Source organism: Vanessa atalanta, chromosome 20 (genome assembly GCF_905147765.1).
Source record: "Vanessa atalanta chromosome 20, ilVanAtal1.2, whole genome shotgun sequence".
Taxonomy (NCBI): Eukaryota; Metazoa; Arthropoda; class Insecta; order Lepidoptera; family Nymphalidae; genus Vanessa; species Vanessa atalanta.
Window position 1 is genome coordinate 9714034 of NC_061890.1, and position 12093 is coordinate 9726126.

A 12093-nucleotide genomic window follows, 5' to 3' on the forward strand; every position below is an offset into this window, starting at 1 on the left:
ATATCCGGGTCTTCGGTTCGCCCGATCTTCGAAATGCCAGTTCACACCATACACAAACCGTCGGCAAAAGGAACACGTTCTTCAACGCAACTTTGAGTATATCTCTCTCCAAGTTGACGATAGACTCATCTTCGACTGTTTGGACCATATTAACATGTCCTACGCTCATCGGTGGACAAGATGAAGGTCCATTGCTCTTCAGTCCAATTAAGATGTTCACTCGCAAATATCAATCGAGCTTGTCTGTAAGCTGCAAAAAGTTTTGGACCATTTGCCGGTCTAAAAAAGATGATTGCCGCTTCCGCAAGCCTCCTTCTTATTGTTCGTGTACTGGCGTTTACTCCAAGCACTTCATTCAGCTCTGTTTTTTGACGTGATTTTAACTTGACAAGGAAAATTTACATCCCTTTAGTCTTTTTTGTATTTAGAACTATGTATATCCTCTGATCCTTCAGTCCAGTTTAAAAATAAGATATATGTTACAAGTTTTATAAACAAAAAATGTTAAATCATTAACATATATTAAAAAAAGAATAGGTCCTAAAATTGAACCCTGAGGTACACACATTTGTATTGAAATACCATTTGATTTTGCCCCATTAATAACAACCTCCAAAACTCTTTCATTAAGGTTTTTATTTTTAGCATTAGCAGCCTGTAAATTTTCCCACTGCTGGGCTAAAGGCCTCCTCTCCCTTTGAGGAGAAGGCTTGGAGCATATTCTACCACGCTGCTCCAATGCGGGTTGGCGGAATACACATGTGGAAGAATTTCGTTGAAATTAGACACATGCAGGTTTCCTCACGATGTTTTCCTTCACCGCCGAGCACGAGATGAATTATAAACACAAATTAAGCACATGAAAATTCAGTGGTGCCTGCCTGGGTTTGAACCCGAAATAATCGGTTAAGATGCACGCGTTCTAACCACTGGGCCATCTCGGCTCTGTGTTCATTAAGGTAGTACGACACATATGACCCTGGGTTCAAACCTTGGGTTCAAACCAGTGGTGGCTTTCCCACGATATTAAATCCCTCGACGAAATGATAGGATTGCGAAATTTATCGTTTTGTAATCCATACTTATTGTATGTGTAAAATGAAAAAAAAAAACAAAAACTTGACTTTGCAAAACAATAAAAATCAAATTTAATTTATATTTAAAAATCAAAGACTGCGTAAAATTTAACTTTAAGTAAAAACCGATACGAAATAAAACCAGTTCCGCTAAGCAAATTTCGTTGAAGTTCTGCTAAATTCGGTATGTTCGGCAATAGATTTTAATAATTAATGTTTTATGTGTGTATCGGTCAAGAAACTATTTCAATGGTGAAATAAAAAAATTGAAATTACTAACAATATTTTTATTATTATAATTATTATTCAAGAAAAATTTAAGGAAAGACAAAAAGGAGAAGGTTTTAATAAAAATTATTCGTTTGATAGTCTGAACGATTATTATTACTGCATACATCAGATGCTTGTTATTAAAATACACGAGGAATAAATTTGACAAACACATTTACTGTTGTCTGTGTAACAAAAGACACCGGCCTGAGTTCTAGATTTAGTGGCGTGTTCTCTGCCAGCTCGATCCTATATTTCCTAAATATAGTCAGTAGCCCTGCATACATCGCCATTCTTGCAAAGCGAACACCTGGAAAGTTAAAGATAAATTATATCACAATTCGTGTATTGTGTATCGTAATACATTTTCGGGTTTTTCAGCTCATCTTAATCATCAGTTGCAATGTTTAGATGTTAGATGTTGAAAAAGAGTTACTACTGAGTTTCTTGCCGGTTCTTCTCGTTAGAATCTACATTCCGAACCGATGGTAGCTTTACGTAAAGTAGTTTGTTAAATGACGATTCAAAAGTGCTTGTAAAAGCCAACTTGAATAAAGTATATTTTGATTTGATTTGATTTACATAGATCTTGTTTTTGTGTGCAACTTATATTTGTCCTTTGTGCTACGTCTGATGAAGACTCCTTGAGATCTCGCTTGCAGGGAGCTACAAGATCATTTTTTATACATCAGTTTGTCTGTCTATCTATCACGAAAATAGATTAACAGAGATTTGCTATTATAATATTAGCAGTATCAGCGACTTGATCATGCAATATAATTCTGATGAACTTTGATGGTCGAAAGAAAAAAATATTGCTTCTATGTTATTATATTTAGATTTCTTCTTATATAAAGAAAAAAATAAATAACCAAATAGGTTTATATTTTAATATTTTTTAAAGTCCTTATTACACCAATATTTAGACTGAATCTTCAATATGGACGAGGTATACAAATATATTATGTCGTTAAAATAAAGAGGTCTTTCGTGAAGACTCATACTTAGCTTGCAAAAAAGCTTCATTAAAAAATTAATTAAAACAGCAAATACAAAATAAACATTTATAGTCAAACTATTTACGAGATTTCCGTAAAATATCATTTAATTTATTAAAATACGAACGCTATTTAATATCATAACACGTGCTTTTTTTTGAATTTGAATTCATGAATTCAAATTTAATTCAAAATTAATCAAAACGATGTCGTCGAATTAATCAAAACACGAATGAACGAAAAGAATAAAATCGAAGTGAATCTTATACTATAATATTATAAATGCGAAAGTAACTCTGTCTCGCTGTCTGTTACTGTTTCACGGCAAATCACTGAACCGAATTTGATGGAATTTTGTATGAAGCAAGCTTGAACTCCATGGAAAGACAAAGGCAACTTGTTTTTGCCTAACATCTGACAACTTTTCATTACATAGTATAAAACAAAGTCGCTTAGCGTTGCCTGTCTGTCCCTATGTATGCTTTGATCTTTAAAATTTACACAACGGATTTTGATGCGGTTTCTTTAAACAGATAGAGCAATTTAAGAGGAAGGTTTATATGTATAAAACACACATGCACAATGTAGTAGAGAATCAGTGACAATTTTAGAGGTTTTTAAAGCGAGGTCGTAAATAAGCACATTGTTTTTTTGCGCTTACATTGCAAACGCTGGCTGAACCCTATACTATTCGTAAATAAAATAAAATAAAATGTACTATAGTATATTGTACACCTTAAAAAGTCTACAAAAATGTCCGCGATGGTATATCTCTTAAAGAAAGCCCGCAATATCCATTTTTTATTTTTATTATTTACGTTTTACGAGGCTTGGCTTATTTTCGAAGCGATTTCAAGCAATATAAAATTTAAACAATTATTATTTTATTTTCAATTTTAAACCTTATTCAATAAATTACCCTAAATACTTTGTGCATTTAATATAGACCAATATGGCCCCTTACAGCAGGCAATTTTTTTTTTATGATATCGGTAGGCGGACTACCAAATGAGCCACCTGGCGGTTAGTGGCCACCACCGCCCATAGACAATGGCACTGTAAGAAATATTAACACCTTACAGCACCAATACCCTACCAACCTTGGGAACTAAGATGTTTGACCCTTGTGCCTGCAATTACACTGGCCACTTACCCTTCAAACCGAAACACAACAATACTGCTGTTTGGCGGTAGAATATCTGATGAGTAGGTGGTATCTACCCAGCCGGACATGCAAAAAGCCCTACCATCAAGTAAATGAATATTTTCGAAGATATTACAAATTTAAAATGCAGGGACGGTTTGTATTGTCTAATGACAAAAAGCTATGAACTTCGTGTATTATGATATTCTGTACTATATATATGTATTATATTGCACCGGTGCGGGGCGGGTCGATAGTGATTTGATAAATTAATATATGTGAGAGTATAATTTTTTTTTTATATTTACCGATGCAAGCTCTTGGACCTTCACCGAATGGCATGAACGTGAATTGTTTAATTTTCTTCTTCTCATCGCCAAAGAATCGTTCGGGACGGAATGACGTAGGATCCGGAAAGTAATCCGGGTGTCGATGTAAATGACGAACGGGTATGTGAATACGGTCTCCTTTCTGTAGTCGAAGACCTGTTGGCAATGTGTAGTTATTCATCACTTCCCTCGTGACGTTTCCTAACACCGGATATAGACGAAGAGTTTCGTCAATGCACGCGTCCAGATAGGGCATTTCGTTTAAAAAATCATATTGAATATCACCATATTTATTGAAATATGCATCTACTTCTTCTAGAACTCTGTCTTGAACTCGTTCATTTTTTGCTAATTCATAGAGAAGATAATTTATTGTAGATGATGTTGTTTCAAAACCAGCTCCGAAAAACACCGTGCATTGTGCTACAAGTAGTTCTTCATTTACTTCTATTCTTTCTATATTCTTTTCACTAGTGTTGTTTGTTGTCGTCGTCGTTTTGTTGAAGCTGTCTCCAACTATGTAAGTCTCTTCTTCCCAACTTACAATAAGATCAATAAAGTTTATTATAGAACTTTTTTCCTTTAGACGATTTTTGCGAGCTCCAGTAAACAAGCTTTTGAAAAAAACATCAATTTTCTCATCGAACAACTTAAAACCTAATGCGTAAAATAAAGAAGGCCACATAGCACGACATATTATTTTCAAACCTGCAGTGGTTGATGTGTCAAATATTTGTTCTCCAATGATAACGAATGGATTAACACCGTCATCTCTTTTCAAAGTGTTCGCTCTTAGACCGAAGACACAATTGATAGTACAATCCATTGAGTATCTCGCCAGCAAAGACTTCAAGTTAATATTTTCTGATATTTTTTTTTCCTCTTCAAGGTAAGTTTCCATTTCTTTAGCACAATCTTTAATCGTTGGAAACATATTCTTTAATTTAGCTGATGTGAAAAGTGGAGATAAATTCTGCCGCACTATTTTCCAAGGATCGCCTCCGTTGAAAAATAAATTTTTTGTTACGGCTTCTCTGTTAGCGTAGTCTGTATTTTCTCTGCCATTGAAGTAACTGAAGTCCTGTGCCAACACTAGTTTCAGTATTTTAGGATCTTTGATAACAAGAGTTGGTGCTGTTCCATAAAATACTCCGACGTACGGCTCATCGGGGAACAGGTCACAAATTTCACTTGTTACTATCGCCGCACTTTTTTTCAATAGAATATAATCACTAAAGTTACCAAAAAGTAGTTTCGGCTTCAGATGTGGGACGTTTTTTTTTTTCCAGTAGTCATTATTTTTTGTTAATGAGGAATTAAGTTTATAAAATATTAAAACAAATATAAATAGTAATAAAATTAGAAACATCGTTGACGTTCAATCTCAATCCAAAACGACTAACAAATGATAATTTCCAAGCTATTACATGAATATCAAGTTCCAGAGATGTGCGTGCGGCCACGTTATAAAAAAAATAATACGTTATTTCTTAATTACCATAAAGCTTAAAAATAGATCTGGTGCTAAAACTAATTTACGATAAACAATATTAGGTATTTGAACGCTAGAAGATACTACTAAAGTAAAGGGTTACAATTAAAAATGCATTATTATTCAATAAAGACATGCATTACATTTCGAAATTACCGCTGGAATCAAGAAACTTAGCGATAGTCTTAATTTAAAGAAAATTATAGAATCTAATAATAAACTACTTAATAACCTAAATAATTGACAACGCACAGTCTAAACCATGGGGTCTAACAGGATAAAGTTTTGCATAGGAATTTCTTCTGGAATGTTCTTGAGCAGTGAGAAAGGAAGATTGCTCTGATAAGTAGAAGACGATATATCAACTTTTTTGGAAATTCATCACGTATATGTTAAATTGGGGGTGGGGTACAAATTTGGTCAATTATCTAAGTTCGTCGTATTAGCTCTTTGATATGTGGAAACCGGTATAATTCTTGCATTATTATAAGTTTACTTGGTGGTAGGGCTTTGTGCAAGCCCGTCTGGGTAGGTACCACCCATTCATCAGATATTCTACCGCCAAACAGCAGTCCTCAGTATTGTTGTGTTCCGGTTTGAAGGGTGAGTGAGCCATTGTAACTACAGGCACAAGGGACAAAACATCTTAGTTCCCAAGGTTGGTGGCGCATTGGTGATGTAAGGAATGGTTAATATTTTTTACAGCGCCATTGTCTATGGGCGGTGGTGACCACTTACCATCAGGTGGCCCATTTGTAAACAATGATGAATGAAATTTGAAACAAGTGTTAAATAATTAAGTTTAGTTTCATAAAAATGTAACTAAACTTAATTATTTAACACTTGTTTCTCGCAAGAAGTACTTTGAAAATAATATCACGAATACAAAATGAATGTCTTGAAGACGTTCCTAAATTTTCCATCTGTTCTTTTTTATTTTGTTATTTTTTAGATTATTGTTATAAGTCTGTTTAACTATCATATGTGTACTAACTTTATTTTTTTATTATTTTTTATCTCTTTTGCTCTTTTTTTTTGTTTTTTTTTTTCACTTTTGTTATAAGCAATAGTAATTAATAGTTTAATTAGCATGTAGTGTTTGCTTTTAAATTGTTTTACATAATGTATGGATGGATGTATTACATGGGCTGAAAAGTTTCGGGCCTAGCACATCTATGGCGCTAGTTTTATTTCATCCACCTCTTTTGCAGTTCGTACTAAGCTTAAAAAGACAACTGTTAAAATTTCATGATATTCTATTAGTTTGTGAGTTATTGTAAGTAATTCTAAGAGTGACGATACCATTGTTATCAAAATAATGGATCAAACACAATTTCGTGTTTTAGTTTGCTTCTTGACGAGAAGAAATAGCGTTCAGGCAAAGCAATGGCTTGGATAGTGTTATGGTGCTCTATCAGAAACAACAATACACCGTTGGTTTTCTGACTTCAAACGTGCTCGTAGAGACACCGATGATGCCGAACGCAGTGGACCGCCAAATGAGGCGGTAACGTTAGAAAACATCAAAAACATGCACAAAATCGTTTTGAATTATCGAAAAGTGAAGTTGCGCGAGTTAGCTGACTTCGTAAAGATATCAAAAGTAAGTATTGGCTTTATATTGCAGGAGCATTTGACTATGATAAGGCTCTGTTCAAAATGGCTGCCGCGTTTACTCACTGTTGACCAAAAACAAGAACGTGTTGATGTTTCTGAGCAGTTTTGGGCCATGTTTAAACGTAACGAACCGGAATTTTTGCGTCGATATGTGACAATGGATGATAGATGGATCCATCACTTCACTCCGGAATCAAAACGATCGTCATCTGAGTGGACAGGAACTGGTGTGGTATTTAAAAAAAAAAACTTGTTTTCTTTGTCATGCCCGGGACTTTTCAGCCTTTCTGTTATATTATACCTAATTGTATATTTTGACATGACAAATGTAAAAATCGCTAAAACAAACCTAATAAATAAATAAAACTATCCAACATCAACCAGATCTCATAGATATTCATGCGTTAGAATATAAATAAGACGCGTAATAAATATTCTTTTTGTATTTTATTTAAATAAGTTTAAAAATAACATGTTAAAATATATAATAATATACATATTTTTGAGATTCTTAATTTAAATTACAATATCTTAACGATGACTTACCAGAAATTATGTTGTGGTTTTTAAGTAACGTTTGGTTTTTTTTCTATATTTGAGAGTTAATGTTTTCTAAATTTAAATGACAATACTTAATTCTGACCCACCGCAATCTTGCGTGTACTCATGTAAACGCATGAGAATAATCTATTAATCGGCGTCATCAAAATTGGTCTTCAACTGCAAATACATAATAATAATAATAATGTAGTTATTTATAACAATTATTATTCTAGCGTCAACGAGTCACCGCTCCTATAACACTTAGAAATTTAAACATTTATCATTTAAACTTGTAATGAAATGAACATTGAAAAATAAGATAAGGTATGAAGTTGTCTATTTTGAGCGACTTGACTCTTAATTAATGGTTAAGTGGTTCACTTCGTAATCGATATAGCGCGAACAATTGCCGAACTGAAGTGACAGTGGGCAGTGGCAAAAGTTCTCGACTGTTGATCTGCCGAGAGTCGCGGGTAGCCACTGGTTGCGAGTAGCGCGAGACCGTCGTATCGTAAAATTTCACTCTATTTATTTTTAGTATCGCGCCAAAATAAATATAACTTTTTAATAAACATTTATTAAAAGAAGAACTAATATGAATAAATAGTTAAATCTGTAAATTTCTCGCACCAAAAGTTACCGATAAATGGAATTTATTTCACTCCTGCTACATTTTCCGTTTTAAGCATACTTTTAGAACATAAACTGATAAGAAAGAGTTTTGTAACTAAAATATTTTCTAATATCTTTAATACTGTAACTAAGAAAGGTTTCGAATGAGTTCATGTACATTCATTGTGATGTTCATGAATAAAGTGTTAAAAATAACGATTTTCACTCAACAATATATACTTATAAATGCTAAATAAACGTAACTGTATGTTACGCATTTCCAGCCAAACTACTGAATCTAATTTGATGAAATTTGATTTGAATCATGATTGAAATCCGAGGAAGGACATAGAATACTTTTAAGATTTTACGTCTCTTGTGCCTGTATATTTGCCACAATACAGACTATATAACACATCTTACCTGACATATGTAACCTAATGCTTTTTAAAAAATGACATATCCTAAACGTCAATATTGATCTTATACTCACGAATTAATTTTGATTTATTCTTAATCATCGTTAATAAGGCTACAATAAAATAATATAATATTTGTTATTTTCTAATGATGTCTGAAGGTTTAAATTTCACGTGGAATAAATTTAATATACATATTAATTGTAGCTTGGAGTACAGGGGACACTGGCTTAAATTCCAAAGTATGCGGCATGTTATCTCCGAGCTCGACCCTATACTTCCTGAATATAGTCAGGAGTCCTGCGTACATAACCATTCTTGCAAAACGAGCACCTGAAACAAAATAAAACAAAAAATTAAAAATAACAATAATAAAATTAAAATTTTATATACTAAAATTATTTTCTTAAACAAAGATTATAAATATTTAGTAGTTTATGAAGCGGTTAAATAATATTATTAAATATATCTTTATCTTTAAAATTGTTTTGCTCGGAGCAATTCAAGTTTGTATTTCCGGTTGCACTTGCGCGAATTCTGAATAGACTTGAGAATGTATAAAACACATACAAATGATAAATACCTCTAGGCCTTGAAGGTTAAGTCAAATTATAATGTTGTTAATAGAAATAAATCCTATGCAAATTTTATTGGAAATATTAAGAGTTTTCGTTTACATTTTTATCGAATCAAGAATCAATCGGAATATACTTTATTCAAGTAGGCTTTTATCAACACTTTTGAATCGTCATTTTACAGAACTGGATTAAACCGGTTTGGCATGTAATTTCTTCCGCAACTCTTTTCAACAATTATAAATAGATAGAACAAATATCGTTTCATATTTACCAATGCAAACTCTTGGTCCTTCACCGAATGGCATGTAGGTGTATTGTTTGATTTTCTTCTTCTCATCGCCAAAGAATCGTTCGGGACGGTATGAGGTGGGATCCGGGAAGTTTTCCGGTTGCCGATGGATGTAATCAATGGGTATATGTATGCGATCACCTTTCTTTAGTCGAAGACCGGTTGGCAAAATGTAGCTATTCATCACTTCCCTGGTGATAAGAGGCAACACTGGATAAAGACGAAGCGCTTCTTCAATACATGCTTCAACATATGGCAATTCGTTCACACATTCGTATTTAATAACACCATGTTTATTAAAATACGCATCTACTTCTTCTATAACCTTGTCTTGAGCTTGTTTATTTTTGGCCAGTTCATACAGAAGGTAATTTATTGTAGACGATGTTGTTTCGAATCCAGCTCCAAAGAATAAAGTGCATTGTGCCACGAGTAGCGCTTCATTTACTTCAATTCTTTGTGTCTTCCTCTCATTACATCCGTCATTGCTAAAACCGTCTCCAGTTATGTATTGTTTTTTTTCCCAGCTCAAAATAAGATCAACAAAGTTTTTATTTAAAGTATCCTCAGTAGAACGATTTTTACGTGATCCTGTGAATAAGTGGTTGAAAAATTTTTCAATTCTCTCATCGAACAGCTGAAAACCCAATGCGTAAAATAAATCGGGCCACATAGCTCGAGCAATATTTTTTAAACCCGCCGTGGTTGATGATGCAACTATTGCTTCTCCTATAGTAACAAATGGATTAACACCATCATCTCTCTTCATGGTGTTTGCTTTTAGGCCAAATATACTTCTAATAATAGATTCCATCGAGTATCTGGTAAACAAGGACTTTATATTTATATTGTCTGAAATATGTATCTCATCCTTAAGGTAAATGTCCATTTCCTCAGCACACTCAGCGATTGTTGGAAACATATTCTTTAACTTTGCAGATGTGAAAAGTGGAGTTAAATTCTGTCGTAGTACTTTCCAATGATCACCTCCATTGGAAAACATGTTCGTTGTAATGGGTTCTCTGTTGGCGTAGTCTGTATTTTCTCTGCCATTGAAGTAATAGAAGTCCTGTGTCAACACTAGTTTCAAGATTTTAGGATCCTTGACGACGAGAGCTGGTGCTGTCCCATAAAAGACGCCGACGTAGGGCTCTTCGGGGAACAGGTTACAAATTTCACACATAACAGCCGAATTGCTTTTTTTAAACATAATGTAATCACTAAAATTGCCAAAAATTAGTCTCGGCTTCAAATACGGAACATTTTTCTTTTTCCAATAATCATGATTTTTTGTTAATGAGATATATATCTTATAAAATATTAAAACAACGATAAATGAAGTTATAAATAAAATCATTTTCGACGTCTGTGTTTCAACCAAGTGAGTTACGAACAGCAAGTTGTGATTTTATATCAACCGTATTTATTATCAAGGTATGCGGCGCGGTGTTATCACGTAAGTCAGGATTATATTTTATGTTTTTCAGATTTTGTATTACTAACATGTTATTTATATATTTGATGTCAGTATAGGACGTGTATTAATTACATCCTGTACATTAAAAAAGGTTAATTTTGTTAAAAATATATCCATATAATATTTTTTTCCATCCAAATCCATGTATCATTTTTGTCAATTGCAATTTATTCCAAATAAATATGTTATAATAAAAGATTATTCATTTGATTAATGCTCGATATTGTGACTCGGACTGCGCATATTTTTCTTGTAATATTTTTTGATTGTAATCCCCGATGTCTGTTGTTTGCTCAACCAATTGACTTCTGCTTTACATGGGACTGAGAACCTACCCCTTACAATGTAGTCTGGTTTTTCGGATTCTCACCACGAAGTTCGTCTGCACCACAAATGTAGGATTTGTTTTTTTTTAATTTAGTTTGTATAAGCAACATTGGAATTTCTAGGTGTGTTAAACTTATTGCGTGAAAAATATATTGAAGCCTATTATGCCTTAATAATATTAAAGTTCTGTGAGGTTGAATATGTCGGTGGCACATTTTGTTTAAATCGTCGTACTGATTATTAGTATTATATATTATGTAATCGAAAATCTGTTTAAAACTGCATAAATCTTGATCAAAACAGATTTTTATAAAACGAATTGTGTATGTATGTATGTATATATGTGTGTGTGTTTTGATCCACTCATGGCGACGAGACATTTGACCGACAACAAAAATGCAAATCATCCAATTACTTATGAATAATATAATTTGGTTCTGTTTTTTGTTGTTGTTTTTATATTTTTACCAAATACTAAGCAAACAAGTATACGAAAATAAGTTTCACCAAAATTGGATGAATGGTGTAGGAACGCCTTAAGTATAAACATATAAAAAAGCTTTTTTATTTGTAGAAGATATGGTACTTGACTTATTTGTGTTACAGAAGAAGGCTTTTTCGCGCATTAATTATAAAACGCATTATGCGTTTCCCCCACGTGAAGTGGGGGTATGTAGGACTCGCCGGTGCCCAGGACGACACTAGTGCACCCTAGTACACCGGAATACCCACTAAAAAACCAGCAGTACCTCTCCGTCTTCTCATATACAAGGACTGCAAGGTTTCTTTAATAAATAAATTTAAGATTTCGTGGAATATTTTTCCATTGAAGATATTTTTATATTCATTGTTAAGGCCTCGTTATGTGTTTTTTTTTAAACCCGCAGTCAGATAATTTTGTCATGAAATCAACGAGGCAGTT

General features: G+C 33.3%; 1 protein-coding gene across 2 annotated transcripts; it reads right to left on the reverse strand.

Annotated features, from left to right (window-relative positions):
- Nucleotides 1-1552: 1552 nt before the first annotated feature.
- LOC125071797 (cytochrome P450 6B5-like) lies at nt 1553-10765 on the reverse strand. Of its 2 annotated transcripts, none has more exons than XM_047682180.1 (3): nt 9350-10765; nt 8695-8833; nt 1553-1656 (listed from the first exon to the last, which is right to left on the reverse strand). In XM_047682180.1, the coding sequence occupies exons 1-3, from the start codon at nt 10722-10724 to the stop codon at nt 1605-1607; spliced, it is 1566 nt and encodes a 521-aa protein (XP_047538136.1). In that variant the 5' UTR covers nt 10725-10765; the 3' UTR covers nt 1553-1604. The 2 variants fall into 2 exon arrangements, with proteins under 2 accessions (XP_047538136.1, XP_047538137.1); XM_047682181.1 differs by lacking the exon at nt 1553-1656 and adding an exon at nt 7508-7646.
- Nucleotides 10766-12093: the final 1328 nt, after the last annotated feature.